Genomic DNA, 23,807 nt, shown 5'->3' with positions numbered 1-23,807 from the left:
ATGTCTAATATCTTGGAACCTAAATCTAAGCAAATTTGGAATTTAAATAAAAATCGTTCACCATAATGCCACCCACTTAGAAGTTTGGCTTTAAATCAAATCTCGTTGTCAATACATAGACCTATTACAGAAAACTCCAAGACAACAACACCAACAATTTACATCTTAAGCCCGCATATGTGACATTTTTTCGTGTTCTAATTTGTTCTAAGAGCCTACATATGTTGTTGCCTTGTTTCTAACAAAAATTCTTAGATCCACTTAGATATGCATCTAGGAAAACTGACCTCAATTCCTAAACAAATTGATGGGTTGCCTTTGTGTTCATTCTCACTTTGAAGCAACGGACAGCACACACACACACACATACATGTAGAGAGACAGACAGCCAATATTCAGTATCACTTTTAACCAATTCACTTTAAAATGTGTGCATTAACATAAAATCGAAAAAGATTTCGGGCACACAAATGTTTGAAGTTTTTATTTTTGGGGCGATTGCCTACACAAAACTACGAAGAAAATTCTTAAGTCTCTCACATAAAGATATTGATAAATTTAAGCAATCGAAAGAAAAGGGACACATGAAAATGAAATTAAAAAAAAAATCTTTTTCAAAGTCAATGGAAGAGACGGAAAATAAAATAAAATCCAAGAATATTGATTTAATGTGGAGACACCACGAGAAGAGCTACAAATATAAATCCAATACCGAAATATTCTTATCGCATTTACTGTTGGTTTTTGTTGAACTATTTTTTTTTTTTTTGTATTTTTTTGGAAAATGTGCTGCTTGAAAACCAAATTGTCGTTCCCTATGTGTATGTCTGTATGTAGGTCTCTCAACTATTGGTGTCTATGCATTTTGTGGTAACAACAAATGGTTTTTCGAATGTCATTTAAACTGTCAACATAGAAAACTACAATTTATGGTGTTTTATATTTTGCCCCAAAAAACAAAAACGAAAAGCGACTCAAGGAAGATGTGTAGCTGGATGGGTCTTGTAGGCAAGGAAAGGGGAACTCCACCAGCCACATTGTGACCATTGAATTTCAACAAAATGTAAACAATATTAAATAGAAGATGAAGCTTATATTGCCATTGGTCTTCGAGCATTGTAGGATCTTAAATTCCAAACAAAAACAGAAAAGATATGAAAACAAGTCACCACAACATGTGTGGACATTTTGTCTGAAAATCCTAATTGGATGTGTTGGATTTCAAATAAACATGTATGTAGACGACCAAGGATTTGAGAAATTGATAAGCTAGCCAAGATATTAAAAAGTTGAGAAGAGGGGGAGAAAGAGTTAAGCAGCATTATTTAAGATTGTTGAAGTAGATTATTATGAAAATGAAAGAATGAGATTTAGAATTTAAAAAGTGTATGAAATTAGGAACATGCCGTAGAAAGAAGACAGAGACACACTCGGGAGCTTTAATGGACATGACTTCTTAAATTCTTCCAACACTTTCAGCATCGACTAAAAGTATCTTGGAAATCATGAAAATGCTTAAAGAACTACGAAAGATTGTTTAAAGTGGGAAATCTTCCAAAGAATCCAATGAGACTACAGGGTGAGATAAAAAAACGGCAACAAACTCAAACGCCATAATTATTACATATTTTTTTTTAAATTTTATTGAATGAAAGTAAAAAATGTCGCAAATAGCATCAAATTTAAGAATAAGTTTAGAATTTTTCGAATAGGGTTTCTTTGGCCCGAGTTATGGCCATCAAACGGCCAATGAAACCGTCACATGCTGCCCGAATGTTGCTCTGCGGTATTTTGGCCCATTCCCGGCCAAGCGCTTGCTTGAGGTGATAGACACTTTGGTATTTTTTAGTGCCTACTTGCTTTCAAAACTAGTCCAGACACAATAGTCCAACGGATTGATATCCGGAGATTTTGGCGGCTATTGTGCGCTGGAAACCTCATTTTGTAACCTTTCTTAGGTGGCGCGTGCTCAGTGCGATCGTGCTGAGTCCTGTTGGAATGTCCACGGACTACGGCCAAAATGTTTGCCTGCCCAGGGCTTTAATACACCCTCCAGAATATGTTCGCGATAATATTCTGTATTTATTCTGATGCCACAGTCGATTAATACAAGCGGAGAGCGACAATCGGCTGTTATGGCGGCCCACACCATCACCATGGCCGACGCTTGAGTTATGGTGGCCAACCGAAGGTGCACATTTTCAGCTGACCTCTTTGCCAAGTAAACACGATCATTTTGTTTGTTAACAAACTGCTGGACAACGAATGTTTTCTCATCGGAGAAAACTAAATTCGGCTGTTCACCACTTTCTGCTAAGCGATGCAACTCTTTAGCTCTCTTGAGTCTATTTTCTTTCTCTTGCGGTGTGAGTTCTTGCATGTTTTGGAATTTCAATGGCTTTACCCCGAGCTCATTTTTCAATATTTGCCGAATGGAATATTGCGATATGTTCAGCTCACGAACCATTTTTCGACTACTGAGACGCGGGTTTTCGATCAAGCCGCCTCTATACTTTTCGAACCATTTCTGCTGATGTTGCTGTTTTCTTCCGTCCACTTCCTTGACGTCGGACTACGCTGCCAGTATCACGGTAACGAGCGATGGTACGGAACACAAAAGATTTATTCACATTTAAATGCTAATGTGTGCTCTAATGATGGCCACTTGTGGTTTTCCAGCCAAATATAAAGAAATCACACTATCACGCTTCAATTCCTTCACGAATAACCTTCTTTGTGGAAAATGCTCAAAAAATGCTTTTGTACGCTTGTAAAAAACATACTGAGCTGTCACTAGAAAAATCTTCACAGCTGTCGGACGAGTGGATTAGAAATGACAACAGTCTGAACTTACTTGCAGTTTTTTCATCCCACCCTGTATTTAGGTCCGCTACGAAATGGAAAATAGTGGTCCATTTCTTCGGTAATTACTCCATACAGTGTTTACAATTTTAATAATCATAACAAAAGTCACAATATATTTAAAGAATCGAACATTGGCTGAGGGTACACATATGCCGGCATAACCGACCGATACCTTTTCCCTTGTTCTTTTAGAGAAAGATCTTCCAAAATTTTCTACAGAAATGTTTAGGTTGTACAAAAATGTTTAATAAAAACACGTCTTGTTTATAACTCCCAGCATTATTGAATTTGGCGGAAATTAAAATTTTACAAGAATACCTTCTTCTATAACCACCCGGAAATTCATATCAAATTTCTCAAATAAGGATATAATAATAAATGTATTTATTCTATGGTAAGGGGTACATAAGAAAATATATCAAAAATTGGTTCGTAACTTCGCTTCAAAAACACTGTACCAAGCCAAAATAGATTACATTTATCAAATGTTTCCCCAACGAAAAAATTTGCATTATTCTGCTAGCCACTTGAAAACAGACATCGCCATTGTGTAATAAAATATTAATTAATTTGTTTTGAAAATAAGACTGCGCAACATTTTTTTTTAAACAAATGGTCTTTTATTTATTCATACTCAAGGAAAATACAAGCTCGAAATCACAATGGAATTCAAAAGCCAAAAGAAGATTTTCAATTTTCATTGTCAAAAACCAAACAATTTTTGGGAGTTTAATTTCAAAAAATATAGAAGAGGAAGAGCAAAAGAACATTTCAAGTAGGTAATTAAATATGAGCTAAACGAAGAAAAGAATGGCATAACCACCAATGCTATTAGTGATGAAGAGCAACAAAATAAAGTAAAGTTGGGGGGAAGGGTTAGGAAATATGAATTCTGAAGCCTTTTGATAATGGAACAATGGCTACGGATGGATGATTGGTGTTGTTGTTGTAATTATTTAATGCCAGAGCTACAATGGTCTGATGTCTAAGACACAAATGCCATTAAGTTAAAAATCTTCCCCAAAAAAATTGAATTGAAGATTTCAAAAGAACGATATAACCAACGAATACAAGTGTTAAACAAACAACTACAACTATTTGAAATCAAATATGAAAGACATCTTTGGGGGAGCCATATATAATTGAGTGCGTTTGAAGTGTCCTAACATTAAATTAGGAGGGGGACCATAAACAAATGAAAGCCGAAACATTGTTTCGTTCTTCCTCCATTAAAATGATATTAAATTGCGACAGACATAAGAAGCAGATTTTTTTTGTTGATTGCATAAATTTTGTTATTATAAATAAATATTTTCTTTTTGGTATGTGTGAATGTATATGAAATTGATCCCTGTCACATACTAAAGGGGTTCTACATTGGCGTGGGAATTCATATTAAACGACCAATTGAGAAATATTAATGCTGAGTGCCCCCCAAAACACTTAATTTCAATGGCGACATAAAATTTAAGTGTTGAGATAACACTTGGCGTCAGAAATATGTCTCGGATTGAGAGAGAGGAACAGAGAATCCTTTTATTGAAATATGAGATTAGCTTTGGAGAACCAGCGTAAAAATGGAAAGCAAAAGTGGTGGCCTATCCAACGATTTCCTGAGTATTTATTAAATCTGGGTTGATTATGCAACTATAAAGAATAAGGTAGATATAAAAGAGTAAGGAAAATACAGATTGAGATGAAAAAACTGCAATCAACTTCAGACTGCTGTCATTTGTAAGACACTCGTTCGACAGCTGTTAAAATTACTCCACTGACAGCTCATTATATTGTTTACAAGCGTATAAAAGCATTTTGGTGAGAATTTTTCAGAAAAAAAGTTATTTGTGATGGAATTCAAGCGTGGTAGTGTGATTTCTTTCTATTTGGCTGGAAAACTGCCAGTGGCTATCATTAGAGCAATCCAGCATTTAAATGTGAATAAATCTATTGTGTCTCGTACCATCGCTCGTTACCGTGAAACTGGTAGCGTAGCCCGACGTCAAGGAAGCGGACAGAAGAAAACAGCAACATCAGCAGAAATGGTCCTAGAAGTGAAGCAGTGACTTGATCGAAACCTGCGTCGTAGTGGCCGGAAAATGACGTGTGAGCTGAACATATCGCAATATTCCATTCGACATATATTGAAAAATGATCAAAAGATCTAAAGAGTTGATTCGCTTGGCCGAAAGTTTTGAACTACCGAATTTGGGTTTCTCCGATGAGAAAACATTCGTTGTCCAGGAGTTTGTAAACAAACAAAATGATCGTATTTACTTGCCAAAGAGGTCAGCTGAAAATGAGCACCTTCGGTTGGCCACCAGAACTCAAACGCCGGCCATGGTAATGGTGTGTGAAGTCATAAAAGCCGAGCGTCGCTCTCTGCTCGTATTATTCGACCGTGGCCTCAGAATAAATACATAATATTATCGCGAAAATATTCTGGAGGGTTTATTAAAGCCTTGGGCACGCAAACATTTTGGCCGTAGTCCTTGGACATTCCAACAGGACTCAGCACGATCGCACTGAGCACGCGCCACCTAAGAAAGGTTACAAAATGAGGTTTCCAGCGCACAGTGACCACCAAAATCTCCGGATACCAACCCGTTGGACTATTGTATCTGGAGTATCGATCACCTCAAGCAAGCGCTTCGCCGGGAATGGGCCAAAATACCGCAAAGCAACATTCCGGCAACGTGTGACGGTATCATTGGCCGTTTGAAGGCCATAATTCGTGCCAAAAGTTGACCTATTGGAAAAAATCTAAACTTATTCTAAATTTTTATGATATTTCCGACATTTTTTGCTTTCATTCAATAAAATTAAAAAAAATGTAAAAATTATGGCGTTTTTAGTTTGTTGCAGGTTTTTTTCTCACCCTGTATATATACTTTTTGGGGTCTACAACGAATATTTAGGGAATGACAAAGTTAATATACCCTCCTTTCCAGGGTAGAGGGTATAAAAAAAGCTAGGCAATTTTTTGAAATCTCGCATTTTGTGTTTTACTTCTATTTTTGACTCTCACTCTTATTTTTCAAACAGGAGTACTCGCGAGCGCTCCTCCATAAAACAAAAGAGTTCAGAGTAAACTTCATGTAAAATTTGTACTCGTCAAACATTCTCACTCGCGAATAAAATCGAGAAAAATTGAGCTCTACTTATAAGAGTCGAATGGATAAGTATGTATGCTCTAAGAGATTTTACATATGGAGTGACCAAATTACTTTAATCTCGCCAAGCATAAGTTGACAAATACATCTTTTTTAATCCGAATAAAATTCTCACAGCTCTCTGATACTCTCATACTCCCGTTAATTCTTTCGCCTTACAGCTTATAAAAATTCCTCTACGCATTCAGTGTGAATGTAATGAAAAGGAACTCTCAAAATTCCCCATTTACAACTCCATTGGTCCTGCAAAAAGAAAACTATTCTTTATTATTCTCTACCAAACTAAGTTTTATTGCACAAGTTGCACATAAATTAGTTGCTGTACACACTTACTCGCACATAGTCTGGCCGGACCCTATCAGTAAAATTTATTTTCCTAAAAAATGTTGTTAGTGTGTGTGTGTGTGTGAAACAGCCACGACCACCAACAAAAAGAGCAACAACAATAATAATGCCATAAAAATATTACATATTTTTGGAAATAGCATAGTAGGTAGCAAAAAAAAAAAAAAAAAACAACACAGTGCAGGAAGAAAATGGTAAAAAGAGGAGGAACAAGGATTTTACAAAACTAACCACCACTAAAGTTACTCATATATGTGTGTGCACGTGTGTTGGGTATATCCTCTTTTGGTTACTTGTGTTCTGTGGCGTTCCTGCGAAATAAAAACTATTTAAATGTTAATAGGTTTAATGTTGGTTGTTGTAGTTGTGGCTTGAATGTAGTGTGTACAGTAGAAGATAGACAAAAATGTTATCAGTATCTACAGATAGTTAGGATATGTGTATGTATGTACACGTGAAAAAATGTCAAAATGTAGAACACTAAGGTCTTGTAGTGTATGTGTTTCTGTTTGTATTTGGGTTTTGCTCACCAACCAACAAACCAAGTATCTTTAAGTATTTTTGGAGTAACCAAGGAAGCATTAGTGAGTGTATGTGCGATGGCATTGGAGGAGATCTTTGTCGGCCAAACCAAAGAACTTTTGACATCTACAATATATCATAGTTATGAAACAGTCATTAATTATATAAGAAAATACTTTTTTTTTGTCTTGACTTTTGGTTTTGCTACACATAAATATATGTATGTGTATGTGGTCTGGTGGTGTTCGTCATCGTCTTCCCGTGGTATATTTTATTGTGTTTTTTTCTTGAGGTAAAGAAAACAAGAGCATTATAACTTATTTTACTTGTTTTTATATTCAACATTTGTCCAGCATAATTGGACGAAACTTATTTCCAAGTACCACAGACTTCTTGTTCTCATTTAACCACGCGATGTCCTCCAAAAAAAAAAAAAAAAAAAAACATATAAATTTTGTTTATTATATTTTGTTGTTTTCATAAAAGATTAAATTTTTTTATAATTTTGCAAAAAAGAAGCCATTTTTCTAATTTTATTATTTTGGGTATTTGTAGTATCCCAAGAGAATACGACGGAAGTCTTGAGAAAATAAATAAGAAACGAGTAAATGTCAGGCGGTGCAATAATCAAATTTAATTAACAGAGCGAGCTATAATTTTGTGAATATGAATTTCAAAATGTTTCCTAACTTAGACCTTGCTGCGGATGTGATATCAATTCAGATTAAGATACCCAGCAATAATTTTATGGCTTAAAAGTAATTAACTTCTAAGTTCAATGCACACCAGCCGGTCTGGCAGGCAGACCGTCATGGCTCCTATCAAGTCCTAATGTCCTGAATTTCGTTCTAAGACACCTGTAGGCCAATCGAGTGAAAAGTTACTAAAATTTCTTTGTTATCGAAACAAAACAAACAAATGATTTTTTTTAAATAAGCAATGAGTAAAGTTGTTAAAAAGATTCGAAAAAGGCCTACTGAGGCATAAAGCTATTTCCATATTTTCGATTTCTACTAAAATTGCCGAGGCATTTGTTCATTTTGAATTCTTGTATTACCCATTTGGTGCATAATTAACTTGAAATCGGATAAAGATATATATGGGAGCTCTTTAAATCTGAACCGATCTCTACAAAAGTTTAGCAAAAGGTATCTCTGAGATGATTTCATATATATTTCCCCAAACATCGTTGCTACAGAAGACATATTACGGCTGCTGAGGACAAAAATAAAAAATCGGATGAACGGTATATATGGGAGCTATAGCTATATTTGAACCGATTTCGATCAAATTTGGAATATTTATTTTCAGGCTTAATTTGGTCGTATGTGCAAAATTCCATACTATTCGGACTGATATTATACGTTTGCTGCACAATAAAAGGCAAATCGGAAGAAGATTCAGGGTTGCCCATATTCGACGGACCCATGACTCTTTGGGCCCATTCCAATCGACGAGGCTTGTCCGCAGGCAACATTCTTTGCGTCAATTGAATTTTGTACGGGAACAAATGCAAATCAATACGAATAATCCGTTGTAAAGTGGACCGAGCCATGCCCAACTGCTGAGAACGGTGTTTTTGGAATGTTCTTGGGGACCTCTCAACACTGGCTCGTACGGCAGCGATATTCTCGGCCGATCGCCTTGGTCGACTTTTATATGGCCTCTTCGGATTAGAAAGAGCCTTACCAGTCGAAAATTGTTCGTATAAACGCTTAATGGTGTTCTTAGAAGGCGCATTTCTCACATTTTTTAATGTTTGAAAAGCACGTTGAGTTTTCACAATTGACTTCTTCTGTTGAATGTAAATTTCAACTATTTCAGAGCGCTCGCGTGGCGTGTATTGGTTCATGGTAAAAATCTGCTTGGTCTGACGCTTCAAACGCGGCATGTCATTAAGCGATGTGACATCTCTGTCAAAAGTTATGGCGTTGCCAGATGGGTCCGTCGAATATGAACAACCCTGTATATACGGGAGCTATATTCAAATCTGAACCGATCTCGGCAAAAATTTAACAAATATATTTCTGAGCAGTACCCCATCATAGTGGTTACAGAAGGCATATTACGGCTGCGGAGGTTCACAGATAGATATCATCTTCACAGCAGATCTTGTGTTGGCAAAAATGTTTGTTGGTATGAAATTTAATGCTCGAGTTTTTTGAGCCTTTTGTTTATCGAAATCTTGAACCCAACATAGGGAGGCACCAGAAGGAATGGTCCAGAATGGAGTTACCAGAAAAAGTGGACCGATACATTCCATATTCACAGCAGATCGTGTGTTAATAGAAATGGGTTGTGTGAAACATGAAAACAACCGGATGTTTATTTCGGATTTCAAGATCGTTTTGGTTATTCAAAACTTTGACCCTTTGAGGGGGCGGGGGTACCAGAAGGAATGGTCCGATTTCTACCATCTTAATAACAAATCGTTTGTTGATAGAAATATTGAGATGTACCAAGTGAGCATGGAATCGAATGTTAATTTCTCGTTTTATGAGCTTCGTGGATATTCCAAAATGTTGACCCTTTGTGGGGGAGGTACCAGAAGGAGTAGAACGATATATTCCATCTTCACACCAAATATTGGGTAAATAAAAATATTGTGATGTGTGTAATTTGAAGATAATCGGACTTTTATAATATTATATAATTTTTCAAATTTTTGACCCTTTGTGGGGGAGGTACTTGATGTAGTAGACCGATATTGTCCATTTTCGCACCTGACGTAGCACTGATGCAAATATTAGCATTTACAAAGTTGGAGCAAAATCGGAGTATTTTTTCGGTGCAGTAAAATAGTTTTTATTATTTTTTTTTTTTTTTTTTTTAATTTCGACCTTTTGTGGGAAGGTAACAGAAGGAGTGGACCGATATTGCCCATCTCCGAACTCGATCTAAGTTTGACAATAAAATTACGATGCACGAGTTTTGGACCAAATCGGATAGTCCCTTCGAGGGTTATTGTTCGCACCAGCCAGACAGACAGACGGACGGACAGACATTGCCAGATCGACTCCAAATGCGCTGAAATGGATTTGGTACAAAAAACCTGGAGTCTAACCCGTTATTTCAATGAGGCACATTTCGCCGTATCAAAGATATATAACTTTTCTAGCCATATGGCTGAGGGTATAAAAATGGAAAATGATGTGGGGCATCCTATAGTCTGACCCGTTATACTTTTGTCATTTCCTTAATCGGCTTTCAACTGAAACAGTGGTCCCATCTCACATCCCCCAGTATCACCCTCTCCACCACTCTCAGTATCAACCTCTTCAAAACTAGTAGCGAGAGAAAAGAGAAAATTATCTGCTCCTCATCAAAATTCTTTGTCATCTTTTGAAAGGAATAAAATTGCATTTTAATTATGTTATTTGAACCTTAAGTATTGAGTGCCAAAAGTGGCTCGCTACTTTCTTTGCCAGTCATAAAAGTACAACTCAATTATCTTTGGCCGGTCGTAAAAAAGTAAAGAAAAGAAACAAAGAAACGTACAGAAAAAAAAAAAACAAAGTGGTGACACAAAGAACAACTATCATGGCATGTTCGACTTACCTTTAACTTGGGGTAATAACGTTGTAATGGAGCATAATAACAGCAGTAAATAGCCGAAGTTGTAAACAACACGCTGCAATGACATTCTTCGGCGTGTATAAAACAAATGACTCCAAAGACTTCGATGATGCAGATGCTGATTGTGGTGCTGATGATGCTGACGTTGCTGGGGCAGATAATGGCTAGTGATATCCTTGTGAGCTATTTGTGGAAACTGTCGTCCACAGCTCGTTGTACAGCAACTACTGGACATTATTTGTGTCATATTTCTTTCGGATTGATGTGGATGTGTTGGTGTTTGTTTTACAACGGGGGGAATTTGTTACCACATTTCACACGGCAAGGATGAATACAATTCATAAAGTTTGTTTGTTTGTTTTTTTTTACACTTTAATGGGAATTTTGTGTTGTTTTTGTTCTTAAGATATGATGTGTTGTTCTTTTGTTTGATAACTTTGTTCTGATATTGCAATTTCACAGAAATGCAATGGCAACCGACGACGAGCGACTTTCCACTTTTACTAACCGAAACGAAATTGCATTTTTTACTATTGTTGGTGTTGTTTTTTATGTCCTCTTTTTTTACAGTCCTTGTGCTTTGTTTCACAGAGTGATGTCAGTTTTGCACTCAATTCATATCAAACATTTATAAACCCGTATACAAGAAAATGAAGTATGCTATAGTATATTTTAAAGTCTGGCAGTGTTGCTGTTGTTGCTGTTGTTTTCTTTCCAAGAACAAGTTTCGAATGTGTCCCAAGGAATTTTAGTTTTATCGTTTCGGAGCGACGGAAGCGGAAACTATAACGTGGTTGTTGTTCTTGTTGAGTGTCAAGTACAATGTCTTGAAAAATGCTGTGCTGCTGCAGTTGGTGTTGGTGTTGCTGTTATTGGGGTAATGTAACCTTCAACTTGATCCTTAACATTTCACAAAAAGAAAGGAGGAATTGCAGTCTGCAACCAATGTCGTTTCAATTCTGTCCAACTTGAAAATACGTAGGACAGACGAAGAATGAGGACAACGTCTGCGACACCGCGATTACGAGCGAGTTGTTTGGGATACACGCGACACCGACAAACGGGAACACTTAAATGTGTTAAATATACCACGAGAGCGAGAGCGTAGACGGACGTGTTTTGAGTATCCTGTACACAGTTTGGGCGTGTGTTTTGCCCCCAAAAAATGGAAGTCTTAAATTTTTGCAATTCGCCTGGCCCTCTGCCGTCCTTGTTATATCCCCGCAAAGGACATGCAACACACAACAACTTAAAGTGAAGTTCTTTTTATGAGCGTCTTGTAATGTTCAGCAGCAATTTATCACTTGGGTATTTTTTATTGTTCCTTCTACTTCTTGCCCAGCATTACTCCCGGAAACTAGAGTTGGCATTTAGGTGTTCCACAAGGAGTTCTCTTGCAATAGGAACAAATAACTGCTAGTTTTTCCCTCTTTTCTTTCTTTCCTCTCACTCCGATTTGATGATGTTATGAGCTTAGTACACTAATATTGTTCTATTTGTAGAAAGATGTGTTTTTTCTTTGTTTTCAACTCTGCTGCTTGTATTATTTACAACCCAAAAATACGTTTAAGTGTTTGTTGGATTTTTGCAAAGCAATAAAAAATTGTCACGTTGATAATGCGTTGAGTATGTTTTCCAGAGAGTCGTTTTCGTATGTATTTTTGTTGTTTTGGGTTTTTCAGGAACGTGTTCAAATTTGGTAGTACTTAAAAGTTCTCCTGTTTTGGGTGATTCTGAAAGAGACAAAAAAGAAAAAATAATGTTACTAAAATATGAATTTTGCTTGCATTTAAATTGTATTTAAAAAACCGATGAAATGGTAGTATATTGAAAATACTGCGACGGAACACGTTTTATGGAATTGAAACTTTTTTTCTGAAAAAAAGAGAAATATTTTCTTTATTCAAATATTAATTTTTATAGTGAAATACAATTTTTGAAAGGTTTATATCATAATTGGTCTATTTCTATGAAGTTATTTCAAGAAAAATATTTTCCTTATAAAAATTTTCAGTTTGCATTTGAATAAAAAATTAATTGAACCCTTCTCAAAAAATAAAATCCTTTAAAAATTCTGTTAAAAAAATTAAAATACCGAATGTAGGTATTATATTAAGGTCTATACGACGACGTGGACCTGCATAGGAAACTTTTGTCACAAGCCATTTCAATATTCAAATGCGAAACTAGGGAAAAAATCGGTGAATAATTTAGCTAAAATCATCAAAATACCGAATATAGGGAGGTATTGTTATGTGGGGGGCTATACCAAAACGTGAACCTGCACAGGCTGTAGTATCTATTACGAACTTCAAATACCAAATTTGAAACAATTCCAGTGAGAATTATCGGAAAAATCATAAATATACGGAATATCGGGAGGTTATATGGGAGCTACATCAAAACGTGGACATACATGGCCCATTTTCAATACATGCAGACATAATATACATTTGAGTAAAATTTTATCAACCTACTTCTTTTCCTTCGAAAGCTAGAGTGATTTCCACAGGCGGACAAACCGACGGACATCGTTAAATCGGCATATAATTTTGGTATCTACCCTATAATGGTTCAACATTATGAATAATCATAACGCAGGTCAAAATGTATTAGAAATGAACGGAGAGAAACTTTTGAACTTGACAAACCTGAGATTTCAAAGCTCTCTATAATATTGTAAAGCTTTATATTAAATGTTGCGATATATATTCCAAGAAATTGTGGTCAAAAGACCTTAAGAAACTTTTTTGGAGGTTTAATTTACTAACCGAATACAACAAACCTAAAAGGCGAGGTTTCCAATGAATCTTAATTCGTTATTTATAATAAATGTTGCGATCTGAACATTTAAAACGCACGTGCCTTCTTTGTTCAACTATACTTCTATTATGCTGGAAAAGTTTAAGGAATAAATTTTTTGAGACCAAAATATCAATTTATTTAACATTTTATTTTTCTGGTTGTTCGAAAGTTTTTTTTTTTTGTATTCACATGCTTCTGTAATAGGAAGTGTCTGTACGTACATATTCTCACATGAACTATTGTTCCAAAATGCATTTTGTCTAGTCTTTACCATTTCGTGATTTTGGCAAATTGAAATATCGGGGTGTTGATCATATTCTCGAAAATGAATAAAAACTAATTTTAAATCAATATTTTCCCAACGTTTTGTCAACTTGTGTCCGTCATCTGCATTGATTTAAATTTATTTAATTCAATCGATTTGATTTTCAATTATTATTTTTTATATATAATCAATTATGCCATCGTAAATCCAAGTATGTAAATGGGCTATAAGAATTATCTAAATGGATAGTTTTGCTTCGTTAATTCAAAAGTGTCTACCTGGTATTCAAATGTTATCCATTTCTGGTATCAGTTCTTTCCAAGTGCGTTATTCACTAAGCAGCGTTTGCTACCTAGCCGAGAATTTAAGTATTGCATCATTTTGTGCAGGAAAGAGATACCGTCGTGTGTAAACTCCACACCATAAGAAGTAATTTCACCTATTTGTAATATTTTTAAGTAATCTCACTTTTTATTGTTTTGAAAAAAAAAAAAATATTTTCTAATTTTTATTTATTTATAGAAATCATGACGATTTGTGGGATGTCACTATTCCGTGGCAAAGATGCAATGCCCATGTGACACTCAATGCCTTTTTCTCTCTCACTTCTTTTATTTTTTTCCTCTTCAGAATTTGGCAACGGTATTTTTGTACTACTTAACATGAAATTTGTAAACACTACAAGGTTTTAAAACTATTTCACTTTTAAGAATTTAATAATTATTTATTTCTTTTTCTTCATGTCGGCCAACAAACTTTCGTTGGTACTACTTCACTCGCAACACATTTGGCCCTCTGTGTGACGGCTTTCACTTGCATTCAACGGTACACCCAATTTTTTATTTAATATTTAATGGGCATATTAAATATAAACAATCACACTTCTCCCATTCAATTTAATAATTTAATGCATTTTATTACCTTTTAGTAAACGAATGCATTTAATTGAGAAATTTCCCGGCAAATAAAACGCATAACTTTCTCACTCTCTAGCCCATGTGCTTCATTTGATTTCACTTATTCTTACAACAGCCTACTTTGCTGTTGTGCGTCAAATTTATTATTTAAATTAAATTATTTATTTAAACTAAACCGAATTGTTGTATATTTTTAATCAATTTTAATAAATAACGCTAAAAACTAAACACCGAATCTCCGTCGCATGCAACCAATGCACCAAACAAACAGATGTCAACTAGCGGAGAAAGGGAAAGAGAGAGAGAGAAAACAAACACAACACAGCTGCATTTCTTTTTGGCACCACCTTGGATAGGGTGAGCCAGAGAGGTGCATTATTGTGCTCTTCTCTGATCGTTGTTGCTGTTTGTCTCAGAAGAGAGAGAGGGAGTTGTGTTCATTGAGATCATGTGTGAGAGTATTTGACAAAGTGCGTGGGTTTCATTGCGTTGCCTACATTAAGGGAACCTTAGACTATGTGATTTACTGATGTCACAGAAACGACTGAAATAATGAGGCAAATGAAAGAAAATTAAATGATTTTTTCCTTTTATGTTGTCTCCATCTATCATACTATCATTTTTATATTTATTTATAATATTTATTTATCATGGAGCATAATTTTAATGAATATGTACATCCGTATGCATGCATATTGCCATTTTTAAACTGTAAATACCATACCATGACATGTCACAAACACCAACAACAACTGTCTATCTCGCCAACTGAAAATGACATTAATTTGTTATGAAAATAATATCATTTGGATTGATAAAGGATAACAGCGGCAAAAAACACATTTGCTCTCACAAAAACTCCATTATTATTGGTTATGAGTATAAAAATTGCCATATAGCCAGAACCCTTCCAAAGAAATAACGTTGGATATGGACCATTATTCAGTTTATTTGTTTATACAGCAAATGAATATGAATTTAATGGTATCCGCAAATAAACACAATTTTTAACAGTTGGATACATTTTTGTGTTTATCTCCAAACGAAGCACAGAAAAAAAGGAATTGGAATTCGTTATGCAAATTAAGGCTGTGTAAATAAAGTTATGTCGATGAAACAAAAAAAAAAAAACTATTTTCAATTTCTTTTAAATTAAATTACTTAAATAGTGAATTTCTGTTGTTGTTGTTGTGTAAAATTGTTTATTTTGGTTTTCCCTTTTGCATTATGGGTCAGTCCCCAAATCCCAGTGTTATTCTTTATTTCATGCATCATATGCATTTTTAATGTATTATTTTCTAAAAATAACAAATAACCAGTCAGCATGGCTGCATGCCAGCAATGCAAAGGAAACGGTTGTACAAAAAATGTTTATTATTAATAATAATAACAATATTTGCTTAACCTCAATATTTTTTGTGGCCTTCCATTAACTACGTTGGGAAATTATCGTCACACACACACAGAACATATGTTTGGGAGTACACTCACTCACTCATCTGATGATGAGTTGATTGTCCTTTGTTATCCTTTGTTCGCCATAGTATAGAGAATACCAAAAAAACAACAAATGAAAACAGTTTCCCTTTCCAAGCATGGTGACCTAGTTTATTTTTAGTCGGTCTGTGTATGTATGACAATTTTTTCTTCTCTATTTATCCTTCATATTCTTGCTTCTTGACAAAAAAAAGTAATAATAGAAATAAATCTTAACTATTTGTCACTTTCAAAATGTATTATAAGGATATTGCTTTTCTTAGTGGGTCATATCTGTTGTTTTTGGGAATAACATCACATGTTTTATGAGATTTAGAAAAAAAGAAGAAAACTGCAGGTTATTTTTGGGATAATTAATGATGATAAGGTGTATAGCCTTTGGGATTAAAAACACACTGTGACATTTATAAGAATAATATTGAATGGGTCATCGTGAATGATTTATGGAAAAAACTCTTTGGACGAACTGTAATTAATAGTTATGGAATTCCTTTGAAGGACATCATTTAATATATGAAGATATCAATGAATTCACTCGTATTTTAGAACTAAGGCAAAGACAGCATGTGGTAAATATAGACATGGGCTTTTCTCCTTAATGACATAGAAGGGGATGGGCATCATTACTGCCAACGGTTTCAAATATACAGGGTAGGATGAAAAAACTGCAACCAACTACAGACTGCTGTTAATTCTAAGCCACTTGTCCGACATCTGTTAAAATTATTCCAGTGACAGCTCATTATATTGTTTACAAGCGTACAACAGCATTTTAGTGAGAATTTTCAAGAAAAAAAGTTATAATGGAATTCTAGCGTGATAGTGTGATTTCTTAATATTTGCCTTAAAAGCCACAAGTAGCTATCGTTAGAGCACTCCAACATTTAAATGTGAATAAATCTTTTGTGTCTCGTACCATCGCTCGTTACCGTGATACTGGTAGCGTAGCCCAACGTCAAGGAAGTGAACGGAAGAAAACAGCAACATCAGCAGAAATCGTTCGAAAAGTAAAGATGCGAATTGATCGAAACCCGCGTCGCAGTGGCAGAAAAAATGGCTCGCTAGCTGAACATATCGCAATATTCCATTCGGAAAATATTGAAAAACGAGCTCGGGGTAAAGCCATTCAATTTACACTGCAACAGAAAGAAAATAGACACCAAAAGAGCTAAAGAGTTGCTTCGCTTGGCCGTAAGTGGTGAACTGCCGAATTTGGCTTTCTCTCTCCGATGAGAAAATATTCGTTGTTCAGCAGTTTGTAAAAAAACAAAATGATCGTGTTTACTTGCCAAAGAGGTCAGCTGAAAATGTGGACCTTCGGTTGGCCACCAAAACTCAAGCGTCGGCCATGGTGATCGTGTGAACCGCCATAACAGCTGATGGTCGCTCTCCGAATAAATAAATAAATGCCGAATATTATCGCGAAAATATACTGGAGGGTGTATTAAAGCAATGATTACTGGAGGGTGTATTAACAATGATTACAAAATGAGGTTCCTCGCTTCAATTGCAACGCACAATGGCCACCAAAATCTCCGGATACCAATCCGTTGGACTATTGCGTTTGGAGTATTTTGGAAAGCAACGTTGGCACTACAAAATACCAAAGTGTCGATCACCTCCAGCAAGCGCTTCGCCGGGAATGGGCCAAAATACCGCAGAGCAACATTCGGGCAGTGTGTGACGGTTTCATTCGCCGTCTGAAGGCCATAATTCGTGCCAAAGGTGAGCAATTCAAATAAATCTAAACCTTTTCTAAAATTTGAAGCTATTTCCGTCATTTTTGCTTAAAAAAAATTAAATTATGGCGTTTGACTTTTTGCGGTTTTTTATCTCACCCTGTATTTTCCTTATTTGGTAGCAATATTGCCATATTCACAGTTCCCGAAAATGTTTTATTTCCAAACATTTTAGTTGCTAAATTTAATTTATTTCACAGAACGTCTCATATTCCTACTAGCGAATGTGTCTAAAACCAACTGTTATTTTATCAGATCGAATGTCAAAATTCATGCTCGAGGTGAAAATGAAAAAGTTCGCCTTCATCATTGTCCAATGATGTTTTGACGTTTATTTTTGAAGAATACATTTGTTTTGCGGCGAATTCAAATTTATGTTACAGATCGTTTGGTAATCAGCCAATCTCGAAGGGGATATTATACTCGGATCATGGTTGAACCTTTAAAATTGAACTAGTTCAGATTAGAGCTGACAATGGGGACAATTCACTGTCAAACCAATTTTGGAATTGAAATTTTTTGAATGAAAAATAATTCAAATTTGTAAAAATTATTGAAAAATGTATATCATATACAAATCATACGACGTCTATCGGAGGTTGTTATGATAAACATTTTTCAACAATCTTTACAAATCACCAGCGATAATGTAAGGTTCTGAAGCAAGTATCGAGCTACAACACTTACGTTGACTCGGCCATGTTAGAATCGATAGTGAATTCCCCGGATCGCAAGACAAGTCGATCGCATCGAAGTCTCTAATATTCAAAATTAGGAAGAACAAGTTAAAAAGCAGTAGGTTCGGCCTGGCCGAACTTTAAATACCCTTCACCATTTGGTTGAAATCTTAATAATATCTTAATAATAGGGAATTACAGTTGTTTTGGGGTCTATACGAAGACATGGACCTGCATGGGCAATTTTCTGTCACAGGTTGTAGTACCCATGAAGTGCAAATACGAAATTTGAAAGAATTCCGGTGAATAATGTAGTTAAAATCATAAAACAACCGAATATTGCAAGGTACCGATATTTAGGGGCTATACGAGGACGTGGTCATGCATAGGCAATTTTCTGTCATATGCTGTGTAGTACCCGTTACGATCTGCAATTTTATGAAATTTAAAACAATTCCGGTGAATAATATCGCCAAAATCATTAAAATACCGAATATCGGGAGGTGCCGTTATATGGGGGCTATACGAGAATGTGGACCCGCATAGAAAATATTGGTTGTAGTATGAGATATAGCTATACCTCCCATATATATGTTTCGTAATGCGTAATATGCACTCCAGAAGAATGATATTTGGTACCGGACATCAGATAGTGCTCGAAAATACTTCGGTGAAATTTTATTGAGATTGGTTCAGATTGGGATATATCTCCCATATATATCTCTATCCGATATTAGGTTAATTGTGCACCAAATGGCTAACATCAGCCCAAATGAATTGAGTTTTGGCAATTACGAATGAATGCATCCTATAAACCAGTACTTCAAATTTAAGCTCAGATATAGCTATAGCTCTCTTATATATGTTTTATCCGATTTGGGGTTTAAAGTCCGTCACAAGCGTAATAAGCATTCCGCAACAATAATCTTTGGTACCAGAAATCTTATAAAGTTCGGAAAGACCATTGCCAAATTTTATCGAGAACGGCAATGATTCGGATATAGCTCCCACATATATATCCTTAATTCGATTTCAGGTTTATTGTGCAAATAATGGCTTATATCAGCCCAAATGGAGTGAGTGTACGTTTCCATTTTGTGCAACTCGGCTCCGATTTATATTTTTATACCCTCCACCATACATAGTATGGAGGGTATATTAAGTTCGTCATTCCGTTTGTAACTCATCGAAATAATCATTTTAGACCCAACAAAGTATATATATTCTTGATCAGCGTTAAATTCGAAGACGATTAAGCTAAAATTTTGCACAATTACGGTGTATAATGTCGCCAAAATCATTAAAATTCCGAATATCGGGAGGTGCCGTTATATGGGGGCTATACGAGAATATGGACCCGCATAGAAAATATTGGTTGTAGTATCAGATATAGCTATACCTGCCATACATATGTTTCGTAATGCGTAGTATGCACTCCAGAGGAATGATATGTGGTACCTGACATCAGATAGTGCTCGAAAATACTTCTGTGAAATTTTATTGAGATCGGTTCAGATTGGTATATTTCTCCCATATATATCTCTATCCGATATCAGGTTAATTGTGCACCAAATGGCTAATATCAGCCCAAATCAATTGCGACTGAATGCATCCTATAAACCAGTACTTCAAATTTGGTTTACATCGGTTATATCTATAGCTCTCTTATATATGTTTTATCCGTTTTGGGGTTTAAAGTCCGTCACAAGCGTAATAAGCATTCCACAACAATGATCTTTGGTACCAGATATCTTAAAAAGCTCGGAAAGACCATTGCCAAATTTTATCGAGAACGGCAATGATTCGGATATAGCTCCCATATATATCCCTAATCCGATTTCAGGTTTATTGTGCAAATAATGGCTTATATCAGCCCAAATGGAGTGAGTGTACGTTTCCATTTTGTGCAACTCGGCTTCGATATATATTTTTATACCCTCCACCATACATAGTATGGAGGGTATACTAAGTTCGTCATTCCGTTTGTAACTCAAATATGTTTTGACAGTTCTCTGTACCAACAGCTGTGTTGATGCCTATCTATCAGATCTTCACATAAGACCAGCTGATTTCACTGTATTGGTTCATAGTTCGCCATATAGTGCTATGAAATTACTCATTCGGAATAATTTTTTATTTCTAATGATATATTTAAAAATCATAGTAAAACCAGTAAAGAAAGTCTTAAAGTTGGGCGGGGCCGACTTTATGATACCTTACACCACTTTGCTAATTTAGTAGAGCTCCACATAACAATTAAAAGATTTTATGGGAGAATTCAATCATACACGCTATAATTATAATAAAAGTTCAAAGGACTAAATATGCAGAAGCATTTGTATCTTTTAAATTCGGACATATGTTGCCTGAACCGATCTTCACCAAATGTAACACCAAATTCACCAAATCTACACCGAATTCGGTCGTAAGTGCCAAATTCCATCCCATTTAGACAAATATTAGACGTTTGGTGCACAATAAAAGGTAAATCGGACGAAGTTATATATGGGAGCTATATCCAAATCTGAACCGAGCTGAGCTGTATTTGATATATTTCCCCAAATATTGTTGTTGCAGAGTGTATATTACTGCTGCGGAGGACAAAAATAACAAATCGGATGAACAATATGTATGGGAGCTATAGCTATATCTGAACCGATTTCGATCAAATTTGGCATACTTATTTTCAGGCCTAATTTGGGTGTATAGGCAAAATTCCATACAATTCGTGCTGATATTACACGTTTGGTGCACAATAAAAGATAAATCGGACGAAGATATATATAGGAGCTATATCTAAATTTTGACCGATTATCTCCAATTCCAATAGGGTTCGTCCTTGGGCCAAACAAATGATCTGTGCAAAATTTCATCTGGATCAGGCAATAAATGCGACCTGTACTTTGTTTACAAAAATACATGGACGGACGGACGGACATGCATAAATCGACTCAGAATGTGATTCTATGCAGATCATCAAAAGGAACTATGGGTCTATCTCTACTTTAATATCTAAAACTTTAATAAAAATAAATTTTCTGGGCATTTTATGTTGCATTTATTGATAAAACTCAGATTATCTAAATGTCAGAAAATTTAGGCTGGTCATATGAATGTAATAAAAGAAACCTATGTCTTATCACAAAAGAGCTTGAGAATACTTAACAGAATTTCTCCACAATCATTAGAATGCACAGCAACTAGGAAGTAATTATAAAACTTACACACTAAACGGCTCGGAAGGGACAGTCTGAAGTCTTTGGCAAACACATGGCATGGCATCTACTCTTCCGTCCGTACTTGAAAGTGACGGAGAATACAATATCGGCAAACATATTCTTTTTTGTTTGCTATTTGCTAAATATTTTCAACAATTTCAAGCCAATTAACCACTACAAGTTGCAGTGTGGCGTAGCCAGTAAATCTACCATGAGAATGGCAAGAAAGAAACAACGCGTCATCCCTCTTTTTAAAAACGCTTTAATCATAAAATCCCAACAGCAAGAGAAAGAAAATTAGTTGCGTCCGGAGGAGGAGGGGAGGGAGACATCGATAAAAAAAGAATAAATAACACCCATACAAAGTGAGGGCAGTTGAAAGTGTTCAGGGCCACTGAACATATTCACTTAAAACCCTGTGCTTTGTTTCTTTCTCCTCTTTTAAAGTCGCATTTAATGGCACTTTTAGCCGAAAATTTATGCAAAATTAAAATTTTGCGTTAAAACACATGCTTGCCAAACACCAGTGCGCCATCACCACCCTAGTCAATCGACCAAAGAAAGAAGGGACCAGCAGAATTTTTTTTTTCAAAAAAGAGTGTGCAAGCATTAAATCTTGAATATTTTTAAAACAATTTTCTTGTTACGTTTCTGGCCGTTTTTTTTTTTTTTTTTTTTTGTTTTTTGAGAATATGTAATTTTTGCTGGGCCGCTGACTCACAGGCTGTACCGCATACTCATTTTGGGCCTGCATTTGCCTTGGTTTTATCTAATTGGCAAGAGTAAAAGAAATGGTGGAAAAAAGGCACCAAAATCCTTAAGTGGAAATAAAAATTCATTTATTCCTTTATTTTTGTTGCAGTTGCATTTATGTCTTGGTCTTTGTCGTCATTGTCGGTGGTCATAAGATATTTTTCGTGGCCTTAAAACGTAACCACAATCTGTGCTGCATGGGGTATCTTTGTTTTTGCATTGCTGCTGCAGCAGCAGCAGTATCATCGTCTTGTCTTGTGATTTTCCGCCATCCACATAGTCATGGCCATGGAGAAGATATCCTTCTTGCATGGCTGGCTGACTGGTTGGTTGTTCGGCCAACAAGAGTGTGGTACTCTATAATTTTCCAATATAAATAATGAAGTGTAGTTTTATGTTTTGGGCGTTTTGTTTTTAACGCTTGGCTCTTTTCTTTAACTAAAGTCTGTTATTTTTTCATTTAGGGTCATCACCAGACACCAACTGCAAATGATTTGGCAAAATCTCGAGAAAAAAAAAACAAACTCTTAATCTTGCCACACTGGCAAAAATTTCCATTTAGTGGCCAATCCAACTGAGGGATCTGGGTGGTATAAAGTTCCTCATATTATTCTTGTTGTTGTTCTTGGGCATTGTCTGGTTAAATGGTTTTGTTATTTGTTTTCTGTTCTCCTGTTGTTGCCAAGGTTCAACTTGTTTGCCTTAACTTTGAGGTTAGAAAAGCCCTCATCTCCGAACGACAAACTGACATCTTGGCCAAATTGCCAAAAACAAAAAAAGTGAGTTCGGTTGTTACATAAGACCTCCTGATATGACTTGCTTAAAATTAGTTTGAAAATAGATTTTTTGGCATGCTACCAAGAAGCAATGTCATCCATGTGGTATATTGTGCAAACTCATCTTTTGCCCAATGTAAGTCAAAAAGTTGCTGAGAATGCTTGAAGATGAAAATAATAAGGGAAAATTTAGCCTTGAAATAAAGATGGATATCTTAAATTCACAGAGGTGAGGAAGATATAGAGATCTTTAATACACCCCTATATCCAGCCGATATTATCTACTTTCCGTTACTGAGGTAGATATATCATCGACCCGAATGGATATGGTAAAGAAAAATGTTGACAGCAAATTTGGGAATGAGGTCAACAATCTATGACAATGGAATTTGTAGAAGACCACCTGACAGGAGCATTAACAGCTCAATAGATTTCAGTCGTATCGATATCTTTATGATGGAAATATTTTCTGAAATATCTATATACAGAGGGAGATAAAAAAACTGCAACAAAGTCAAACGCCAAAATTTTTAAATTTTACTGAATGAAAGCAAAAATGTCGGAAATAGCATCAAATTTTAAAATACGTTTAGATTTGTTCGAATTGGTCACCTTTGGTACGAATTATGGCCTTCAAAAGGCCAATGAAACAGACACACGCTGCCCGAATGTTGCTATTCGG

The 23,807-nt window shown here is 35.6% G+C and overlaps 1 protein-coding gene across 1 annotated transcript in view; it reads right to left on the bottom strand.

The window, feature by feature from the left end:
* Nucleotides 1-23,807, bottom strand: part of LOC131801674 (roundabout homolog 2-like) — a 310,984-nt gene that overhangs the window by 193,524 nt on the left and 93,653 nt on the right. Inside the window, exon 3 of the mRNA XM_059120600.1 lies at nucleotides 10,461-12,211. Within this exon, the coding sequence (XP_058976583.1) occupies nucleotides 10,461-10,725 (265 nt within the window). The 5' untranslated portion in view covers nucleotides 10,726-12,211. The remainder of the gene's footprint in view (nucleotides 1-10,460; nucleotides 12,212-23,807) is intronic.

This window comes from Musca domestica, unplaced genomic scaffold (assembly GCF_030504385.1).
Source record: "Musca domestica strain aabys unplaced genomic scaffold, Musca_domestica.polishedcontigs.V.1.1 17, whole genome shotgun sequence".
NCBI lineage: Eukaryota > Metazoa > Arthropoda > Insecta > Diptera > Muscidae > Musca > Musca domestica.
The sequence above is the reverse complement of the archived record's forward strand: the minus strand, read 5'-3'. Positions and strand labels throughout refer to the sequence as shown.